The sequence below is a fragment of the Onychostoma macrolepis genome, chromosome 12 (genome assembly GCF_012432095.1).
Source record: "Onychostoma macrolepis isolate SWU-2019 chromosome 12, ASM1243209v1, whole genome shotgun sequence".
Classification (NCBI taxonomy): Eukaryota; Metazoa; Chordata; class Actinopteri; order Cypriniformes; family Cyprinidae; genus Onychostoma; species Onychostoma macrolepis.
In genome coordinates this window covers 2693528-2717625 of record NC_081166.1, presented here as the reverse complement: position 1 = coordinate 2717625, position 24098 = coordinate 2693528, and the positions used below count along the sequence as shown (strand labels likewise).

General features: G+C 34.5%; 1 protein-coding gene across 4 annotated transcripts in view; it reads right to left on the bottom strand.

Annotated features, from left to right (window-relative positions):
* Positions 1-8176: 8176 nt before the first annotated feature.
* Positions 8177-24098, bottom strand: part of pax2b (paired box 2b) — a 33228-nt gene continuing 17306 nt past the window's right edge. Inside the window, exons 6-10 of one of the 4 annotated variants that reach the window (XM_058793595.1) lie at positions 22840-23015; positions 18341-18455; positions 13054-13155; positions 11023-11109; positions 8177-10185 (exon numbers count right to left, since the gene is read on the bottom strand). In XM_058793595.1, coding sequence (XP_058649578.1) covers positions 10112-10185; positions 11023-11109; positions 13054-13155; positions 18341-18455; positions 22840-23015 — 554 coding nt within the window. In that variant the 3' untranslated portion in view covers positions 8177-10111. The remainder of the gene's footprint in view (positions 10186-11022; positions 11110-13053; positions 13156-18340; positions 18456-22839; positions 23016-24098) is intronic. The other 3 variants (XM_058793593.1, XM_058793596.1, XM_058793597.1) reach the window with 3 other exon arrangements.

Sequence of the window (24098 nt, the reverse complement as noted above, 5' to 3'; positions counted from 1 at the left end):
AACAGAATATTCCTTACTCTAATAGCATCCCAGATGACATTGTTCAGTGTAAAATGAACTAGTAAAATGTTCTTCCTCTCAGCGATAGAACCCATAAAGAGGTGGAGGCGTCTGTAATCAGGTGCGCAGTCTCCACCCACCTGCTCCAGGTAAAGGACACCTGTCACACTCAGCTGCCTTCCAGCTGTCCGATCCCCCCTTAATCTGCAGGAGCAGAAAAAAAGAGCCATGAAATATTCACTGCCTGATCAGCCTCGGCACAATAGAGGAGAACTGACTTCAGGCAGCAGTGTTGGACAACAACCTATTGAGTTTCCTGCTCTCTGGCATCAGCCATATGGAGGACGGAAGCTCATGCTACATGGTTATCACACCCTGATCGTGACCCTGTCTGAGGTCATCTCACCTCAATGGTTGCATGAAATTCTTAAGACATTTTAAAGTAAGTATTTCTGCAACACTTGAAGCCTTAATACTATATAGTGCATTATAAAAGAAGTTTTAATGCATTGAAGGAATAGTTCACCCAAAAATGAAAATTAGCTGAAAATGTATGCTTACTCTCAGGCCATCCAAGATGTAGATGAGTTTATTTGGTCATTGGAACAGATTTAGGGAAGTTTAGCATACATCAGTGTTTCAGCAATGGATGCTCTGCAGTGAATGGGTGCCGTCAGAATGAGAGTCCAAACAGCTGATAATAATCCACACCACTCCAGTCCATCAGTTAACAGTTTGTGAAGCAAAAAGCTGCATGTTTGTAAGAAACAAATCTATCATTAAGACATTTTAACTTAAAACCGTTGCTTCTGGCTAAAAGATGAGTCATCTGTCCATAATATTGCTTTCTCCAGTGAAGAAGTCACCTCATCTGAATCAGGCGAAAAATCTGCACAGATCAAGCATTTACAAGCCAAAACAGTCCAAAACGGCTCTAAACAAATATGTGGCTGGATTTTGATGTGAGAGACAAAAGGAGATGGACTTTTTCACTGGAGGAAGCATCATTATAGATTATGGACTATTTTGGAAAGAAGCGTTAATTAAAAACATCTTAATGATGGATTTGTTTCTTACAAACACACAGCTTTTCACTCCTCAAGATATTAACTGATGGACTGGAGTGGTGTGGATTATTGTGATGTTTTTATCAGCTGTTTGAACTCTAATTCTGACGGCACCCATTCACTGCAGAGGATCCATTGCTGAGCAGCTGATGGAATGCTACATTTCTTCAAATCTGATGAAGAAACAAACTCATCCACATCTTGAATGACCTGAGGGTAAGAACATTTTCAAGATTTTAATATTTTTTTTGGATGAACTATACTTATGCCTTGTAATGTACCTTAAAAGCATTGTATACTATCATGAATAATTATAACCACAGAAATAATACATTATAATACTTATCTATTCATTGTTACGTCTTTAGAAAGTATAATACATTAAAACACATGACGAACAAACTATTTCAAAAATAACAATGAATCTGCGAATATAATGCATTTTAACTTTGGCTTCAGTTATTTATGTAAATATAAAATGCATTACAATGCAAATAATGAATGCCTATATAATGCATTATACATAAAGGCTTCAAGTAAAGTGTTAGCAGTATTTCTAGCAGGAAGTGTTTATGGGTCTGAAAGTGACAGAGTTGGCGTTTGGCTGCGGGACGCCCCTGCTCTGTTCGGTTTAATTAATAAAGGCAGTGCCAGGGGACTCCCGTGATACTGTCCGCTATGACAGGACGTGTCTCCGGTGCACTAAAGCATTAAATGACCAACTCCTGTCAGGCTAACTTCCATCGCCGTCCCTGGAGACCACTCACTTTTTGCTTTTTTATTTTCTTCAGTTTCTCTCCTGAAAGAGGAGCCCTTGCTAGTTTTGTTCTCTCTTCCTTTTCAGCCCTTTTTCTTTCCTAAAGAGCGCAGCTCCTGGTTCTCTGCTCAGGGTTTTTCTGTGTCTGATGGCTCTAGTTTATTTCTGCTGGATTAATTGGTCCCTGAATGAATTCGGTTGACAGGGTAATTCATCATGAGTTTACTCTGACAGAGAGGGGGAGGAGAGGAGAGATATACAGGAGAAAGAGTGGGAACCGAGAGGATGGAGGTTGATAACGTGACTCTTTCTACTGCTGTTAAAGGAATGATTCACACAAAATTAAAATTCTGTCATCATTTACTTACCCTCATGATGTTGTGATCTGTATAGCTGTTTTTTTTTTTTTTTTTTTTTTTCAGGCAAGTTAGCCACACTATACATACAAAGAAAATGAATGATGACAGACACTATTGTTGAGTTTCAGAAAAGTGCAAAAAGTAGAAGTAGCTGTTTCCCCCTTCATTCCCTCTGAAAAGGCCTGAAATCTCAATTGCAATCATGGACAAATTGAAAAACTGCATTTGATGCATTATAGCAGGTTTGACATCATTGACAGCAGATGTTTTAAGCAAACACAACGTGCCAGAATAAATATGCGATGTGGAGAATGAGATTTGAGAGCTACAGTGGAGTAATAGGTTTCACTTATGTATTAATTTTTGAAAACCATTTTTGTAGGTCATGTAATAGAGTAAAAATATCCAAAATTCAATTTATCTATCAGGGAACTTTTTGAGTTTGACTGAATGAATAAATAAATAACATGTATGTATATGCAGTGTGTGTGTGTGTGTGTGTGTGTGTGTACCTTCAAACATGTTCCTATTGTGTTTTTTAATTAGTTTTTCTAAATTCTATTTTTATTATTTAATAAATGAATAAACAAACAACCAAACTTCAGGTGCAATTTCATTGGGTAACAACGTAGATAACAATGAATTTGAATTTAGAAAAATATAGAAATTCTGCCAATTTAAACACATTTACAATACATAAAATACAATAAAACGCACAAGTTTTATGGAGAATGAATGAAAATAGCTGTAGTTTTAGTGTAATTTTAGTGTTTTTTTTTCAAATAAACGTGTAAATAGTGTTAGATGCTCATTAATTAATTCATGTATTTATTTATTAATTTGCTTCAAATAGTGGTTGATACTATTTGCACTTAAGTATATCGTACAGTATATTATGAAACACTATGTAATAATAACAAATATATCCAATGTATATTTCGTAAAGTCATAAATGGATGCTTCATTATTGCTTTTTTGTCCATTTTAAGTTAAATTTTGGTGTTTCACAGAAAAAAAAAGTTGGCTTTGGACGACATGGGAGTAAAGTAAATGACAGGATTGTAATTTCTTCAATTTCAGTGTTATGGCTCCACACATTCAGAAGTCTTTAGCGTGACAGACGTGACTGATCACTGTGAGAGTTTGCGCTCCGGAGAGATCTGCACGTGTTTGGACACTCAGGACCCCTGACTGCCTGTCATTCTGCCCGCGGTAATCACATACGTGCATAACATTAGCTTTTAATTGCATCATGTATCACACAATAGCCATTAGGGCTAATTATTGAGTGGTGAGGGAGAAACGCTTGGCTCTGGATGGACCGGGCAGCACGTTGGCAGTGCTGGCGTCGTTTAATTCACTCTCTCTCACACTCTTCTTCTCGTTTGCTGTACTGAGTGTGAACACCTTTCACATGTGATATTTCTCATGTTCATTTGCTCCATTTTAAACATCTTTAATATGTTTTGCATCTATTTATGTGTTGCTTCAGAAGGTCTGATCACTAAACCTTCACCAATGATCTCTTGGAAGACCTTGCATCTCCTCAGTCAAAAATCATCTATAATTGTTGTACATCCATCAGGCACCTGGGACGGCCTGCTAACACCCGGCACCACACGGGGCCACGACTGGCCATGATGCTTCCTTAAGAGACCCATTATTTATTGCCAAATCCAATTAGATTCTCAGTATTAAAGTGACAGCTTTGCTGTGCGGTTACGCTGAAGACTTGAAACACGTCTGATTTTCTTTGTTTCAGTCTCGTAATGAAAACGAGCGCATGAGATTCATTGAGAGGACGAAGTGATAACGAAATCTGCAATTATGTCGTAACGGTGGTTTATTTTAAACAAGCTGTGGACAGACGTTGTTAGCTGGCGTTCGGTGTGCACTGGGTTGTGAAACTGCGACACGTTTATGACCTGATGGGAAGCTAATGCTGCTAAAATGGCCATGTTTGAATCACGCATGGCTTGTTAATTCATCAGCATGACACCTTTGTTTAGACTGTCTCATTCTGAGAAATGTAATAAAAATCTACAGACATTTATTATGAGTTTGTATATTACATTTTGTTAACAATATCTGTAAGTAATGTAATTGAGTATATATAATCAAGATTAAATTGATCTTAATACTGGTGGGAGAATCTTCAATTATGGGAACTTTTCTAGTCTCTGGGATCATTAAAATTGTGTTTTTTGTTTGTTTGTTTTCTTATAAGGATATATTATTGCAGCTTCAAACTGTTTCTTATTGTGCATTTTTTATTTAGTTTTTCCTCATTTGTATTGAAACTTTGTTTAATTTGAAAGAAATTAAGAAATTATTTATTAACTTAGAAATTATTAAGAAACTATATTTTATTCATTTATTCAAATAAATAAATATTCTTAATATACTGTAGCTATATAACCGTGTTCTTTATCAACCTTCAGGGCTGATTTTTAGTTGGGAAACAAGTTGGAATTACCCTTTAATTTACAAAAATAAAGATTTTATGCCATATCAAATATTTACAATACAAATGAGTGAACCCCCCCCCCAAAAAAACAAGTAAAATGATAAGAAAAAACTGCTGTATATTAAAAAATAAAATAAAATGATAAACAAAAATTGTAAATATATTTTAGAATTATTTTAGAATTTTAGATTTTTAGATTTTAAAAAAATTTTTTTTTTCATTTTTCATTACACAAAAAATTTCATTGCACTTAAATGTTGAAGGCAAAATGAATGCAACTTGATTTGGTTTTTGTGATACCAGCATCTGACGGTGTTGTCATTGTAACTCTACTGTAGCGTCCAGCGCTCTGATCACACTGCTGAACATTAGCGGTCACATGCTTGTAAGTAACTGACCACAGCACTAACAGATCCGCTCATTAACGGTTAGTGAATGGAGGCTTGTGTTCATGCAGCAGGTGCTCAGATCATTAAACTGTGAGTTTATAAACCCTGTAAGTTAATGATGACACACTTTATCTGTAAAATCAAGACTAGTTGTCAAAGATGTATGGGTCTGCATGTTTCAAACAGTCTATATGATGTTATGTGTGTGTGTGCAGCATTTGAAAAGCTCTGACAGTGGCAGGTGCTTTTTTTTTTTTTTTTTGCCGTACTGATGAGAGCCAATCAGCTGGCAGCTCTCTCTGTTCTCTCTCCCCTCCCCGAATGCCGTCATCTGGCACGCTGAACTAACGCTCTGTTTGATTGACAGCTGCATCCAGGTTCACAGTTTACTGCTTTCAGTAAAAGAGCCAGAAATGCCAATTTAGACAGGAGTGACAAAAAGTTTCCATCTAAATGGAATAATTTTACCACAGGGAATTCTCTGCTCGGGGAGGGAAGGAGTCAACAGAGGGTTTTTTTCTTCCCCTAACAAGGCCTGAATGACAAACATATACGACAGTCAAGGGAGCGGAGAGATAAACACCAGCTGAAGAGATGAAACTACACAGAAAACTTCAGCTAAACCAGGATAAACACAGTTTTCCCACCAAATGTCACGGTTAAAGTAGTTATTGATATTGCAATTAAATATCGATAAAGTAAAACATGTAAAAATTACACCGTTTGAAAGAGATGCCATATTAATTTATTATGATTTTGAAATAGTAACAATAATTATAGTTTGTATTTTAGACAAAGCTATGATTACCATTGTGCATAGTTAATACTAATTTATATAAATTAATTTTATATATATATATATATATATATATATATATATATATATATATATTAATATGATTATATTAATTTATAATGATTTTAAAATAGTAACAATAATTGTGGTGTGGTAATTTGTAATTCTGTAATATTAATTTAAGCAAATTTATAACAATATTCTTAATATATGTGTATATAAGACACACCTGCATTAAAATCAACATTGCAAAACATTTCCCATGCTAGAAAAACCAATAAAAGGCCTCATCTTTTCTTTGAGGAGCTTCACCATAGAAAAAAAGGAGTTTAACGGTCAGATTTTGTTCATAGACAAATAAAACGTCTCTCCTAGGGCTAGTGATTTTGTTTGAGCAGAATGAACTCACCTCAGTCAATTTGGTCTTTTCTCCTTTATTCGTAATCAATAATGAAGCGCCAAACAATTCTCCATAAGCCTGCAGGATTAAGAGATGGGAGAAACTCATTGCATCCAGTGTGAGAATTCCTGCTTAGATGCCTCCCTCTTTTTGTGAGTTCTCTGCTAATTGAATTCATCCCCATTTCTCGAAAATATTATTTCTGCTTTTCAGGGCCTGGAGAGGTTATACATTTTATATGCTTGGTGATCCAAATCATAAAGAAAACATTCTCTGGCGCTCTTCCCAGCCACATTGTGATCTCTGGCACCCTTAAATAAGTTCATCTATTTAGCTTTAAATTCCCTAATTACTTTTTGTGAATAAACAAAATAGAACTCAGTCCATTAAGCAACGAGGTGCTTCTAAAGCCTCGAGGGGATTGTTCTCAGGAGAGCCTCAGAAATGCTTCTGAAAGAGATCTGAAAGTGAATTAATGCTACATTTTATTTACAGACTAACACACGGCCTGTTCTTTATTTGCACCTTCTTATAGTTATCAACATCAAGCTGTAATTGAGGACAGTGAAATTTAATGTAACAAATAATGTAAATTTATAGTGTGTTCTTAGTTAATAGATGCTGCATTTCCACAGTAACTTTTGTTAGAAACCTAAGAATTCCTGTTAGAATTAAATGTATATTTTGGATAGATAGATAGATGGTTAGATGGTCAGATGGATAGATATTGCAAGAAATTACTGGTAAATCTCGTAAAATTCCTCCAATATTACCTATATATAACTATTTTGCATAACATGTTACTAAGCTGTTTTTATCAGACTGCTCTAGAGATTCAAATATTTGAATATTGACATATTAAATATTTAATTTGCCATTTTTAAATAACTGTTTTGTGGTACTAAATAGATTTCACAGGGTTTCTGTGAAAATAAATAAATAAATAAATAAAAACATTCTCTTTTAAACAATGATTGTAGTATTGGGCTCCATCATAAACCAACTTTATATTCATATAGTAAGGATACAATCAATCCACATTTCTATTTCTATGTAAGTTTTGATTTTAATAATAATTTAAATACACTGTAAAAAAAAAAAAAAAAAAAAATGTTCCAAAAGTTGTTTCAACTTAAAATAATTTGTTACCCCACTGACTTAAAATTTTTAGTTTAGTCAACTTGAAATTTTAAGTTACTCAATGTTAATTTAAGGGACAACTGGAATATTTTAGTTGCATTTACTAAAAAATTTAAGTCAGCAGGGTAACAAATTATTTTAAGTTGAAAAAACGATTTTCTTTTTTACAGTGTACATACATTAAAGAAATTCCTTATATACATAACATTACAAGAAGAGTTAAATCCAGCCAATTGACATGTGTTTCTACCATTTGGCAGTAATTGTACTGAATATCTGCAGTCTCTATATTATAGTGGCAGTAAAGTTTGGTAAGTCCAGAAAGTAAAGTGTTCAAAATAAAAAAAAGACAATGTGTTGCTTTGATTTAGAAGCTGTTAGATGTGTTATGTTATATTAGAGCAGTGGTTTTCAATCCTGGTCCTGGGGACCCACTGCTCTGCACATTTTGTGTGTCTCCCTTATTTGACACACCTGATTCAAATCATCAGCTCGTTAAGAGAGAGATCCATGTACTGAACTGAGTGTATCAGATAAGGGAGACGTGTGCAGAGAAGTGGGTCCCCAGGACCAGGATTGAAAACCACTGTATTAGAGTATTCCTGTTTGTATTCAACCTGTGTGTGTGTGTGTGTGTGTGTGTGTCTGTAAGTCATTTGAGTTCTCTACAGATGAAACCAGAGAGACAGAGCAGATTTGATCAGAATGTATTTACAGTACAGAAATGACATTTCACACAGAAAATTATTAAAAAAATTATTTCACAAAATAACATAAATAATGAACAAAACAAACATGTCAGTAGTTTTATAGTTTATGCATACAACAGCTTTTCTTTGCTCTGCATAGGATTTGTACATATATCGAAAATGTTTTCACTATAATACTGCTTGTACAATGCAACAGCAGACTGTAAATAAAAATATACATCAACAAAAGTCTTTGGCAAATGTGATACAAGTACATTCTCTCAACTGTAACATATTCGATGAAAACTAAAGTTGTTTGTCAGAACATGAATTCAGACTGGAGCGTACAGTACGTGAATATGAAAAACGATTAGCAGAATTGCACTTGTTGTAAAGCATCGAACAAAAGGTCTTTTTTTTTGCATTAATGAAACAGCTTGAAGTTCCCAAAGCAGAGTTCTGAAAAGTAAATCATAAAGCCGATAACCAGTGACCAACCCATCTGTTGATTAATTGAACAGCTGCTAACTATTCTGTAAACACATTTGTAGGATTAAGTGCTTCATCTGATCAGTAGTACATGTTTGTTTTTCTCAAATGCTTCCAAAATTCAGAGCAAAACACTGAGCATCCAATCCGACCGAAGAGCAAGTTCTCATCTCATAAAGAGCACAACCCATAGTGCAAACAATAACACTGAGGGGTGAATTCACTAAACCGCTTCTGCATCTGTATTTCAGCACAAAAACCTGGGTCTTATTGCTGACCAGTGGTCAGCTGCATAAACTGCTTAGACTAGTCTTAAAAGTTAGTCATCTATTTATTTATTTTTTTTCCCTGCAAGACTGGTCAGGATTTTTTTTTTTAAAGTCAATTACATAAAAAAATATTTGAATTTGAATTTAAATAAAAAAAATAAAAAAATTATTTGAGTTTGAATTTCTGAATTTGAAAAATTTGAATCTGTAGTAACAGTCTTGACATAATGACTTATGTTTATGCATCTGGCTGAAATAGAGTTTGCGGTGTTTTGCACAAATCAAGTGCTAAATCTATTATACATTCTTAGTGAATTCCCCCCTGAGAATTTGACATAATTTGATCTATGATAAACACATAAAAATGCATAATGAAGGAAAACAATCCATGCATACTGTAGAGTTCTTCATGATACTTTTGTCATTTAAAAAAACAAAAAAAACATACAAAAATGTATCTTCCACTTATAATCAAATCTGGTCTCGGTAGGACCAGGGTTGACAGTTTCTCTGTTTCTTGTCCGGTTTCATCTCTTTCTTGTTGGTATCTGATTGTTTCTCACAGAAGTGTGCTAGAGATCTTCTGCTGGCGTTGAGAGCGTGGAGAAGGCCTGTTTGCTTTGTATTTCCATGCTGAGTTTGAGTACATACTGTATTGAGCAATAGTTTACTGTGCGATGAGTGGAGTGTCAAGTTTTGAGTTTTACTGCTCGTTTTTTGTGCAGTCCGGAGAATCTACAACCATGCGTTGGAAAAGTTTTCCTTGTCCAGATGTGTTTGTTCATATTGTAGGTATTCATAAATAAAGTTTAGACATTTTTGTACATTTGGATAGACATCGAAAAAGTACAATCTGAAATGCAAATGCTTTTATATATTAACAATGTTTGTTTAAAACAAAAAGTCCAAGCACTGATGTGATTTATTTCAGTGTCTATCCAAACCAACCAATACATATATATGCTAGAAGCACTTTAAGTGTGAATACCGATGAATAATATAAATGAGAGGACAAAATATAAAAGTATTTAAAAAAGCAGATGTTAATTCCGTTTTAAAAATCATATTTACCCTCAGTCTTTGAGATATACATTTATTGTTCGTTTTTCCCTCGTCGAGCCCGTTGGGACTCGTGAGAATGGCTGAATTGTCGTTGAGATGTTTTTGTTCCTGATTGGCCTGTTCTTCATCATGTGACCGCATGATGTCCAATCAGCTGCACTGCTCACACTGGCAGAATATGAAGTCCGAGTCCATGGGCGTGCCGCCTAATTTGGTTTCCGTGGTAACTAGTGGCGGTCATAGGCAGTGGCAGCAGTTGGGGGGGCGGAGCCTCGGGATGCACTATAATAATAGGGGGAACCTGAAAGTTAATAAGAAAGGAATGTACCATTTCAATATACCACGACAATGGCTGCATATTAATATATTAAATGCATATTTGTTTTAAGTATCATATTGTATGATATTATTACTGAATGGCAGTCCTTCCAGGATTTTGCTTTCACAATAACTAATGCAAATTCCACCTATTACAATAATACCAATTTTGGAAATTGTTACATATAATAAACTTCACCCAAGATGAATTACAAGCCATTTAAATTGAACTGATTATGCAAATGACCGGGAGAATATTTGAACACAATTGCAATAGTTTTATCATGTTGTTTTCAGAAAACACAAATATGTATCATATGATTTATTAGAACATTTAGCTTGTGCACTAAAACATTCACAACTAATTGTTACTGCATTTACATTTATTACATAATGATTATTGGTAAAGTTTCAATGCATAATACTATAAAAAGTCACAAATGAGAAAAGCTGTAGCAGATTCTGTCGTTTTGGACCGCTAAAATCAGAAAAAAATCCATTAATGGGACTGTTAATGAATTATTATCTAGCATTAATTTCTTTTAAATCTTAAGGGACTGTTAATTAATCTCTGGCTCGCAACAGACAGTTAACCAGTCAAAGTGAAAATTAAATTTTGAAATTATATATATATATATATATATATATATATATATAAAGTGATTTTTTAAATTAAATTATTTTTTTTAAATATTTATTACTTTTTAGTTGTATTTATTTATTTATTGTTTGTAACAAATACTATTCCTATAATATTTTGACAGAAACTATGTTTACCATGGTACATTTCTGTGAAAGACAGACGGTTGGCGACACTCACTCAGTATTGCTGGGTTGCTGAATCTCCAGGCTTCATTGTAGGTCGTATACTGTGGATGGCTGTAGGGATTCCCTGAAAATTCACTCCCTGAAATGGGACACAGACATGCATGTTAAAATAATGCACCATCCATTTTACATCACAGTTGCTGAAAATTTGATTAAAATGTCAAACTTTTTTGAAAAATTTCAAAATATAGATTTGTAATGTCTGATTTCTAAAACCCATTGTGTCCTGCTGACTGACTGCACAACAGTGTCGCTTCCTTCTCCAAAGTTTCTTTCTCTATGCTGTAATTTGATTGTGCAGGAAGAAAGTCTGAGCGTCGTGCTGAACAATGTTGGTCCAACGCTGTTTCTCTTTTATGGGATAATAAAGAGGTGTTTTTATATGCGCCGGCCGCATTGAGGGCTGTCAGTAAATCTCTCAGTGAAGCAGCACGTCTGCAGAGAGCTGCTTCTGCTGCTCTTATTACCTGGAGCGGCTAAAAATCATGCAAGATCGAACCACATTTTACGAATTAGTTTGAGCTGAGTGATCACAAAATGCCTTTCGTCTGGAAATCTGTTGGACCAGTTAATTCTTTAGTCAATTGAAGTTTGATGGTCTATAGTTAAAGGCTTCCTGCATTCACACACCGGTGAAATGCTGCTTCTGTGAATGTCTGCAGGCTGCGGTACTTCTTTTATTGAGTCAGATTGGTATCAGTGTCTGGTCACTTCATAAATGTGAGTCAATCTAATATTTTATTATTTAAGCTTTCATCAGTGTAGAGAAGTTAGCAATCGACTTCCATAGTACAGAAAAATACTATGGAAGTCAATGGCTACCAGCAACTGTTTGATTACCAATATTCTTCAGAATATCTTCCTTTGTGTTCAGCAGAAGAAAGAAACTCATACAGATTTAAAACAAGTGGAAGGCGAGTAAATTATGATTTATTTTTTATTTTTTATTTTTTGGGTGAAATGTGTCTTTTTTTTGTGTTAAAATACTTTGTATTGTATTCCAGTTTAATGTTCTTAGACAGCTACACTATACAAAAGTTTGGGATTTGTAAGATTTTTAAACATTTTTGAAAGGCAAATACAGTAAAAATAGTGATATTATGAAATATTATTACAATTAAAAAAAAAAAGCGTTTTCTATTTGAATATATGTTAAAATGTAAGTTATTTCTGTGATCAAAGCTGAATTTTCAGCATCATTACTCCAGTCTCCAGTGTCACATGATCCTTCAGAAATCATTCTAATATACTGATTTGCTGCTCAGGAAACATTCTTATTTTTTTTTTTTTTTTTTTTTTTGTGGAAACTGTGATTCATATTTTTCAGGATTCTTTGATGAATAGAAAGTTCAAAAGAGCAAAATAGAAATCTTGGTCACTATTCACTATTCACTATTAACTACAACTTTTCCCTCAATAAATTCCTAATTTGCTGCTTATTAATAGTTAGTGCGGTAGTTGTTAAGTTTAGGTATTGGGTAGGATTAGGGATGTAGAATAAGGTCATGTAGAATAAGGCATTAACATGTGCTTAATTACTACTAATAAATGGCTAATATTCTAGTAATATGCATGATAATAAGCAACTAGTTAAGAGACCCTAAAATAACGTGTTACCAAAATCTTTTGTAACATTATAAATGTCTTTACTGTCACATTTGATCAATTTAATGTGTCCTTGCTGAATAAAAGTATTAATTACTAAGATAATAAATAAAATACTATCAGTTTGGGGTGGGTTTTCTCTCTTTGTTAGATAAAGGGCAGATTGGAAAGTGTTTGGAAAATTACTGGTGCAGGAATTTACTGTTTTTAGGTCTTAATGACTAACTTTTTTGATGATAAATATAAACTCCAGTGCATTGTTTTTATTCTGTGCCTTTAAAATAAAATTATTTTATTTTGGTAGAAAATAATGTCTTGAGCAGCTGCAGTACTTATATAAAACATTTTTTTTTTTTTAAATGTCATTTTAAAATTCATTGAAATTGCAAACACTTTTTTTCTGTCTTGAGATACTCACCAGGAACCATTCCAGCCAGTGTGGATGTTGGGTAGCTGCCCTGCCCGGTAGGTGGGACGTGAGGTGGATATCCGGGTAAGGTTGTGTTGGCCATATCCCGACCTGCACACATAAATCACACCAACACTCACTTTCTTTTCCAGCCATAAACAATAATTAATTCAGCTGATTCTCAATAGATTGCAAATTCATTTTGAACTTCACTCTTACAAATAAAGAACATCCATGGAACCGTCCCATTGGACAAATGGTCCTTTATAATGGGAAAAGGCTCTTTAGATTATTAAAATGTAAGATAAAAAAATAATTGTTCTTTTAAGAATTGTTTACTGAAAGGTTTGAGGAACCTAAAATGGCATCAATGCAAAACAAACTCATTCTAGTTCCTTTATGTTTAAGGGTGTTGTTGTTGTTGTTGAAATAATGATTTGAATCATTTAAATAGTACAGAATCTGTTTTTGGTCTGAGACAGAAACACAGCAGCTACATTTGCAGAAACACTGTGTATCAAAGGATTTATTCTTGTCCTTTTGGGGTCAGAACAGAGGACAGATGTAAGCAGGGTCAAACCGACCGGCCCATTCCGGCCTCCGCTAAACAGTCAATGTCTCTTCTTAACACTAAGAAGCTCCACATTCAGAGCAGTAATTGGGGCTGACGCTTGGCTGTCCTACCCAACGCAGTGAAGCCTCGACCCAGCCGAGCGCTGAAGCCTGACACCCCTCACAGACTAATGTTTTTGTTCGGGAAAGGGGGGCTGGGGGAGATGTGGAGGGTTTACTGGGGACACTGGGGGAAACTTGGCCACCGGTTCAATTCTAATGAGCAGGACAGTGTCCATCAAAGCTCAGCGAGTGTAATCCTGTGTGGACCAGCACGGTTTGCCAATGAGCAGAAAAAACATGCAGCACAGTGCAAAGGCTAAACAGCAGTTAAAAATGCACTTGAACAAGTCAAAAATCTGGCAAAAGCATCATCGTTTTTAATTTGTTTATTTAAACAAAATGGATATTACAAATCATTAAAAGAATAGTTCAGCAAAAAAATGAACATTTAAGGAGATTGTCCTCACCCTCACGCCATCCAAGATGTAGATGAGTTTGTTTCTTCGTTAAATTTGGAGAAATTACATTACATCACTTGCTCATGGATCCTCTGCAGTGAATGGGTGCCGTCAGAATGAGAATTCAAACAGCTGATAAAAACATCACAATAATTCCCAAGTAATCCACACCGCTCCAGTTCATCGATTAACATCTTAGTGCCTAGAAAAGCGCTATATAAATGTAAGGAATTAATTATTATCTTGAGAAGTCAAAAGCTGCGTGTTTGTAAGAAACAAATCCATCATTAAGATGTTTTTAAAATGAGTCCATAGTCCATAATTACGCTTCCTTCAGAGAAGAAATCCATCTCCTGTTGTCTCTCACATCAAAATCCACCCACGTATTTCTTTAGAACTATTTGTAAATGGTGTTTGATCTGTGCAAATCTATCTCCTGATTCAGATGAGACAACTTTGCACTAGAGAAATCAATACCTGGATTGTGGATGTTAGCCAGAAGCAACTGTTTGAAGTTAAAAACGTGTTAATGATGGATTTGTTTCAGCTTTTGTCTTCTCAGGATGTTAACTGATGGACTGGAGTGGTGTGGATTACTTGTGGATTATTGTGATGTGTTTATCAGCTGTTTTGACTAATTCTGACGACACCCATTCACTGCAGAGGATCCATCGGTGAGCAAGTGATGTAGTGCTAAATTTCTCCAGATGAAGAAACAAACTCAGTAAATTTTCAGCAAATTAAATCCCAGCAAATTCAGAAATTTGAAATGGATAGCGTGATAATGTCCATTTTTAACAACCCAGGCTCATTCGAAATACGTGCCTCTAAATACATTTCTGCAGCACCGTTATTATATATCTTACTGCACATTTCGCTAAAACGAGGGTTCAATACGTGACCCTGGCACATTTTTGTTACGTTGATATAGGCACGTATTGCTGTGTTTGTATTACGTTGCTTCAGGTAGGTATTGCGGTGGTTCATTATTCAAATATCCGTGACTGTCGCTAAAAGTTAATGCTGTATCGTGTTGGAAATATCCCCTACACCAAACCCAACCCTAAACCTACCCGATAGTGTTAACAAATCAACATGATTGCAAATGCATTTAAACTTTCTTATGCGGATTTGAGCTGCTTTGTTGAACCGTAGTTTCATGGAGTTCGTACCGAAGCTCTTCATCACCCAAGTGCAATGCCGAATCGGGTGAGCTACCGAGCAAACCTACTGAATTAGAAAACTCATGCATATGAAGCTGTATATGTGACGCAAACCTTCAAATGCATCAGTTTTCAAATCTCGCAGCATGTTAAAATTGTTTTGAATTCATAATATAATATTCCTCAAGTAATTATAAGAAAATTAGGCTTCATTAAATCGAAACTGTGGACCTGCAAATCATTCTTTGTGTGAAAAGGAATACAAGTTGTGGGAGTTTTACTGCCTCTAGTGTTCATTCCAGCTGGAAACTGCAGCGATACGTATGTATAAGTAAGTTTTTTTGAGTTTTGCAGAATGTAGGTAGAGGCACGTATTTCCAATGAGCCTATGTTGATTTTTAATGTAACATACTGTAAGTATGCATTGCATTCTCAAAATTGCCACAAGATGCAACAAAGTTAATTTTCTCTTCCAAGAGAACTTGTTTGTATACTTGAGTATGTTTCTGACTTACGGAATACTGAGAAATTACATGGCTAGGCTAATAGTAATCTGTCAACAGGCAAGAAACACGTAACGCCTATTGAATTTTCTAAACCTCTTTGTTGAAAATCAGGGTGACCTTAGTATTATCTGAAAAAGTCGAAAGGGTTGAGTGCAAACACTTGCTTCAACATCGCTGTATTAAATTTGCCATGACAGGGACACCTTAATGTTCCAACAACGAGGCTACGGGAAACGTTTGACCTCTATTTTCTACATTCAGGATGCAGCAATTTATCACCAGCCAAAAAACACGGCACCCTAATTAATTACAACTAAGCAAAGGATGTTTGGAGAGCCAAATTGCCCTAATTCCCTGGATGCACGGTGAAAGTCATTTGTTATCAAATGTGTGCTCAAAGGTTAGTGTGCTTTTTGTGAAGATGGAATAAGCATTAATTTGTGTGACTAGGAGCGTGGTGCCCTCAGGTGCGGACACGGATAGCCAGTTTGTCAGGAGAGAGAGAGAGAGAGAGAGAGAGAGAGAGAGAGAAACTATTGCTTATTTTACGGAGAAAAATTCATTGCATTTCTCAGCTGCAAGTTCCATATAACTGGACAAAGTTCAGCAGAAGCAGTAAACCACATCTAGTGTTAAAGCTTTTGAAATGAACAATAATATATTTTACTAAATATTTTACTAAATTTTACAATATATTTTACTATAAATGTGATAATTACAAATGTAAAATGTTATTTAATTTAATTTATTATTGTTATTTTTATTTATTTTTTGCAGGAAGTAAGGATTTTTAATAGGACAAGCCGAGAACATAAAAGATGTGTATCTGTGAGGTATTCACAGTTCACCAAGAACCCTCATCTCCTCTGGCACCGGCTGCTTCATGAATCATTCATTTTTAATAGATTATGCAAATTCCCTTGCATAAAATCAACAAGATCAATAACTGTGGGCATTTTAATTGGGGTTGGAAAACATGGAGGATGAGTGTAATCTGTGTTTCTTTTCCGTTAAGGAAACCATTCATCTAAACACTGGATCTCAGCCTAACTAATGGAAATCATTTAAATATTTTTGTTTTGATTTGGAATTTCTATTTGGTAAGTTTATCATGCATGTTTAAAATGGAATACATTCACATTTATTACTACGGAATTTTTTTTTTTTTTTTTTTACTCATCCTGAGGTTGTTCTAAATCCCAAATACAAAACTTATGCATTGTATGTCATATGGACTATTTTAAAGGTGGTTTTGTCTTATTTACTTGACAGCCTTCATTTTCATATATATTCTTCATAACATCTCCTTTTGTGTTCCACAAAAGAAAGAAAGTGGATTGAGTTTGGGGCTCATGAAGGTGGAATAGATGATGGCACATTAACCTGATTATTACATTTATACCTGATTAATATAAACAACACACAAATCTGTTGTGACGTGAAACTACCATGAACAGATAATCAGTCTGCCAACTACAAACCCACATTCTCTCTCTCTCTCTCTATAACCAGCCAAACACACACAGCGATGGCTGTAATGGCTTTCGCGTAATTATGTGAATTTTAATAAAAGCGGTGTATATTTATCTTTGACCTGAAGATGATCGTAAAACTGTCAGTAAACTTCACACATTTCACATTAATAACTGGCACAACAAGCACACTACGTTTTAATTAACCATCCCATCATTTATTATTAACAAGAGCAAGAGAGCGAGAGAGAGACGGAGAAACAAATACCCCACGTTCCCTGTCTGCCATGAGCAAATGATGAATTTGTTTATGTAAATGTTAATATTTGATATCATTTTGAAGCTCAGCGCTGTGATAGCGCAGTTAAGGAACAAACGTCCTCTGTGCAACAGCTCGTTAGTCTGAAGCTGGTTTCATTACGCTCGTTATAAGACCAATATCACTACACATGAGAGTTTTAAAACTGCACATCTAATTCATATAGATAAAACACGACTGACTTTGCGTCCAGTTTTATTTTCAAGAGTTAAAAAGTATATCAGTCAGGACCACTATCGTCAAAGATGACTGACAATTAGCATACAGTTTGGATCGGCGGTATGGTTCAGTTCTGGGCAAGAACTCCCAGCGCATTCATGCAGCCTAGCATGGATGAGAGCAGGGAGAGCAGTGATAAACAGAACAGAACTGACATAAATGTATTGCATATATCGTAAAAGTTCAACAATTTAAGGTAACATTTTAGAAATGAGTCTGATTCAAAGGATGAGCAGATGGCTGAATCCTGACTGACGAGAGGAGGAGCTGGGGATGGAGGAGGGTAATTATTCAGCAACGCGAAAACTGGTGATAACACTGAAGGACCTCATATATATGAGTGCTGTGATAGGTGTCGCATCCCTATAGGTAGACGTGGATCAGCTGATGCGGGCTTGACTAATATGACCTGCCAGAACTAACACTGATTATTATAACTGCACAAGGCCACAGTGTGAGAATTTGTATTCTTCATAACTAATTAGCTTTGAGTTGAATATGAGGGGGTGAATGATCATGAATGGGACAGATCATGTGATCTTACCTACAGGGTAGCTCTGTGACACGCTGGCGCCCAGGTCAGAGGTCGTGCCGGAGGATAAACCGGGTTTGACTTCATCCAGGCCTGCGTTTAATGCAGGGAGGCTGTATTCACTCGCCTGCAGACCAGAGCAACATCAAGATCACGTCAGCATCACTCAACACTGTATATACCAGACAGACTTCAGTTCCTCTGTCATTTATTGTGCTTTCCTCTTTCAAATCAAACTAGAACTCACTTATGTTACGCTTCGTGCTTTTTAGCCCTCACAATGTTCTTCTTTCTTGCATTTTTTATTTTATTTTTTTATTTATCTATACATATGTTATTGCTATTTCTATTTTCTCATACTTTAAGTCAATTGTTCATTTCCTGACCATATATAAATATATATTAAAATCCCACAGATTTACATTGAGAGAGATACTCGAGCCATATCTGCCGACAAGAATATTAAAAACTTAAGGCTGGTCTCAGTACCTGCTATTTTAGTATTATTTACATACTATTAATATATAGAATTAGCATTTATTTTTATATTTTCATTTAAATGTATTTTTATATGTTCAGTCTTTGTTTTCACTTAATTTTTTTAGTCATTTTTTATTTATTAATTTTATTTATTTGTGTATTTATTTATTTATTTATTTTAAGTTAAGTATTAGTTTCACTTAACTTTTAGTTTGTTTTTTTGTTTGTTGTTGTTGTTTTTTTTCCCCCAGCTAGAGCTCCAGTTTTTCAGTTATTTGCCAAGGCAACATTTCTCATTTTTATTTAGTTTAAGTTTTTCTTTTTTTTTTTTGTTGTTTTGCTTTTATCGTTTTTATTAGATTTTTTTTTACAAATTATTATTTTGTATTTGTATTTTATTTTTATATTATTTTCAGTCAGTAATTTTAGTGCTTTTTCTCAAACTTATTTTAATCATCAGTTTTTAATTTTTATTTAGGTATTTCTTTTTTTTATCAAATATTTATATTTGATTTATTCCAGCTAAAGTTATGTTTTTAATAGTTTTTGTTAATGATAATCATTGCAACCCTTCACAACACCCTGAAATATTTGTTAGCATCCTCTTTGTGTTATGAAACAAAATCATTTTGCTACAACAAGCCATCATTTGAGGCGGTTGTGTTCCCATTGGCAAAAGCCCTTCTAGTTTTTCGAGAAAGTAAAAATGATGACATGTTGTTGTTATGAATTTAAATTGAGGCTTTGATTAGTTCACCTCATTCTGTAAATAAGATCATTTCTGAAGTGCTGTTTTAGCCTTTGCTGAATCACTTATAGTTGCAAGGCCCCGCTTCGGAAATGACATTGATAAGATTTATGATTTTCACAACCCCCTTCCATTACAGACATGCTCCTCAGACCGTGTCAGCAGATGGGGGGGATTTTTTTTTTTTCTTTTTTTTAACTCTTTTGTTATTTAATGAGATGAGACTTCCGGCGTCTGCATGTTGAGAATGTCTGTCCAGAGTAAGTGTGTGTGTGTGTGTCACGGGGAGGCCCCTGACCCCAGCCATGTCTGTCTCTATCACAGATAAACTCTAATTGTGGGCTACAACTGTTTGCGGCGGCCCTGCCTGATGTTCCGCTCTTTTCGGCAGAGGCCGTGGAGCAGAACAAGCTTTTCTCATGCAGATGGAGGGGAGAGTGAAAAGGATGAGCACATGGCTGGCAGAAGTGTGGGAGGAGAGCCTATCTCATTCAGCATCTCCAGAATGGCTTTTTAATGCCTCTAAACACAACCAAACCACTGGCTCTGCTCCAATATCTATAGTCAGCTGCCTATGTAGGAAGTGTTTTAGGCATCATAGGCACGCTCTGGAAATCAAAAGCTGCTCCAAAAGGTAAGATGTGTTCTTTTGGCCAGATCTGAAGACAGGCTGCCAAGGCAATGCATTGCAACAAGCTCAGTGAAAATCTATAAAATTGGTATGAGCTCATATATATTTAGCTTTATATATTTTTATCTCACTGAGCTCACATACATAAACCAAAAAAATATGTATAAAAAAAGCAAAAAACAAATAGTTAACTAATTGTAATTTTTTTAACTGACAGCTTCACATGAGGAATATAAATTCTAAAATATAAATTAAAGTAAATATAAACATGATTCGAAAATTACATTTACTTGCGTAATGTTACCTATTTAAAAATGTAACAGGATATTCAACAAGAAAAAAATATATGAGGGGAAAAAAACACTGAATTATGTGAGTTATATGCACCAGGGATATTATAATTAACTACAATTAAAACCACACACACACTTTTTTTTTTTTTTTTTTGAGAGAAATAAAAGAAATGTTAACAAATAAAAGAAAAATATAAAAAAAACTGAACTTCAGCCACTTGCTGAAGCAACATTTCTCATTTTCATTTACTACAATCATTAAAATTTAAAAATCTAAATCTAAAAAAATCTAATCTAAAATTAAAATGAAATATATAATAATACAATTATACAGACATATTAAAATAAAATAATAATAAAACAACAAAATTAGTACAATTTTAACTAAACTAAATATATATATATATATATATATATATATATCAATGATCTATAATAAAACATGCATTTCACATGAATTGTGCTATTTCTTTATTAGTTGCAGCTTTAGCTGCAGACATGCAGAGCATTTCAGATTGGTCACTTATAGGATTCTATTGCAGTAATCATGATTCCTTAGAAGGCAGCTGCCTAAGTAGGCAGTAGACAGCAAGGCAGCTCACTAGGTTTGGAACAGAGCCATTAAATAATAGCCCGACATAGAGAGAGAGAGAGAGAGGCAAAAATAGAACAGTGGTCTGGTTTAGGGATAGCGACGGAGAAAAAAAGAAAAGTGGTCTATGAAGGGAGAAAATAGTCTGATTAATATTGCTTTAAATTAAAACTGATTTTTCTAGAGCGTTCCGTTCACCCATTTTTTTCCTTCAAAGGCTTTCCGTGTTTCCTTCGTCTTTTTTCCCTCCTTTTTAATACCCTCTTTGACGGCCTTTGTGATTGCGAGTCATTTCCAATTCATTTCGGTATTGATCTTGCAGTGAAAATCAGTTTTGTAATTAGCTGCAAATTAGGCCTTCTTCTGGAGGTGAGTGCTGTCGGCCTGATTAATCGCCGGAGTAATGTCTCCCGATCGCACCCAAATTAAAATGAACTCAATTAGGCCGTTCCCTTTGCTTTATGGCTCCGACTCGCTCTTTTGGGGAGAGAAATTAATCGTCACTTGTTGTTTAGTAGTCTAATGAAAGTAAATAAAGGTTATCCATTATAATAAATCCAACACTTTTAATACAAAATTGTACATAAAGGCTTTCATATGCTGCTGTTTGTGTGTGCATGTGTTATTAATTGCTAACATTGTTGCTTTGTGAGTGTTTGGCCACATTTAGATTTTGTAAACAGCTATGAAGGAGCCGTACAGGAAATGACATCATTTCTCATGTGCCGCTGAGTGGGCAGTAGCTCATCTCGTGTTGTTTTTCCTGAGAATGTATTTTTATTTCCATCAGAAAATCAATAAATGGAGGGAGTTCTGCTCTTTGATCCTCAATGCATCACTGCAACACCAGCACTTACTGATAAACAACACGTTTATTTATACACACACAGATATAAAAGAAAAAGCATTGGAAGCGCACCATAAATACTGTAGTTGGCTTAGAAATCACGTTGAACTATTTTTTTAGTGGTTTTTCAGACAAAGTTAACACATTAGACATAGTACCATTGTATTTTTTTAAGGATATTTACCATGATAATACCATGTTATTCTTTCAGGTAATCTTTCATATTGCTAGTATCATATAATATATTGCTAGTATTGATGTAATGATTTACTGATGGAAATAAATTATATATACACACACACACACACACACACACATACTATATACAAATTATGTTTTAAAAATATAAATATATTATGTTTTATATATTATATTTTAAATAAAAAAAATATATATTTTTTTTTTTTACAAAAAGAGAAATTAATATTTTATGCAAGAAGGATGCATTAAATTAATTAAGCTGATAGTAAAGACATTTGTTATGTTAATTAAATGTTTTAAACTTTCTATTTATCAAAGAATCCTGACAAAAATATTAAGCAGCATTTTGTTAAATACTGATATTAATAAAAACCATTATTAATAATTGAGCACCAATAATAACTGACAACAACCTAGCCCAAAATCAGTATATTAGAATGATTTCTGAAGGATCATGTGACACAGAAGGCTGCTGAAAATTCAGCATTGCATCATAGAAATAAATTACATTTTAAAATATATTCACATAGAAAACAGTTACTTAAAATTTTAATAATATAATTTACAATATTACTGTAATTAGCCTACTGTATTTTTGCTTGCTGAGCATAGCCATTAAAAAATCTTATTTTACTATAGTACTGCCACTGTATTGTTTGTAAGGATAAATAGGTCTAATATGAATATATTTCCCAGCTACAGAAGGTGACGTCACTCACCTGCTCCGGTTTGATGTGTTCAGAAGTGGGAAAGACGTCTGGGAATGCCGGCCTCTCGAACACTCGGTCCAGGGCCTCTAACTGCTGCTGGGTGAAGGCATCGGCTCGCAGATGTTTCCTCAGGCTCTCCACGCTGCCCTGAGAATCACTGCTCTGCACTGAACCCTCAGAACCGTCTGCAGACACAGAAAACAGCCTTAAACTCCAGCATTCAACAACAACTACATGCTGTAAGAATATTCTAGAACATGAGTGAGGATCGTCTGAGCCAAATGAGTAAAGGTCACGTTTTCCTCATACAGAGAGCAGAGGCCTCCACTGTTTTACTCAAGTAGTTTAAACTCAAGACAGTTGATAAAATGTCCCTCATCTGCTAAAACCAAAGAAATGTCACGTTTATAGTAATGCATTAAAAATGCATGTCAATGGGGAAGGTCTTCTGGTGGGAAATGCACTTTCTTTGCTTCTGTACAAAAATGTATGTTATTTGACCGGCAAACTTGTTTAAGTGGTCTACACTTCTAGGCATATAAACAATCTTAATAGCGGTTATCTTTGGTCATGGGAGTTTCATGAAAACAACATTGTTTTGCATGTATCATGCGAAAGTTACAAGGTTTTACGGGATTCAGTGGATGTAACAGGAGTTGGATATTTAAGGCTTACGCAGACAAGGATAATAAGTGATTTTATTACACTAGTCTAACAATGTTTTGAGGCTATGCTTTCAAAATTGCCTACTAAATGCAATTTTGACTTATTTTTATAGACTGAAGGCCAAATTTATTTGATATGGTATTGTTGTATGTCTTAATTAAATTCATTTAAAGCTGCATTTAACCAGGAATATCCCCGTAATATACATAAAAAGTTATTTTTCTAGATTATTAATATGTAGACAGTATTTCTAGATTATTAATCTCTTCAGAGATAAATATATCAATGTTTAAACTCAGGCATCACTTGTTATTATTAAAGCTGTTTGTGCAGTGATATCAGACTTAACCTATTCATTTGTTATGAATAATCTGATTTTATGGTTTTTGTCCGTCAAGTAAATCAAATGGGATTAATTACCTTTCATTTATGAAGTATTTAATTTAATGGATTATCTAATAATAGGCATTTATACATAGGATTTATTCCATTGTAATTGAATTGCCAGGAAACAAATAACTATATTAGGACTCTTTCCATGACATGAGCCTTATAACAGAGTAAATTAAATACATAATGTTAATGCTATCTAAAATCTTTGG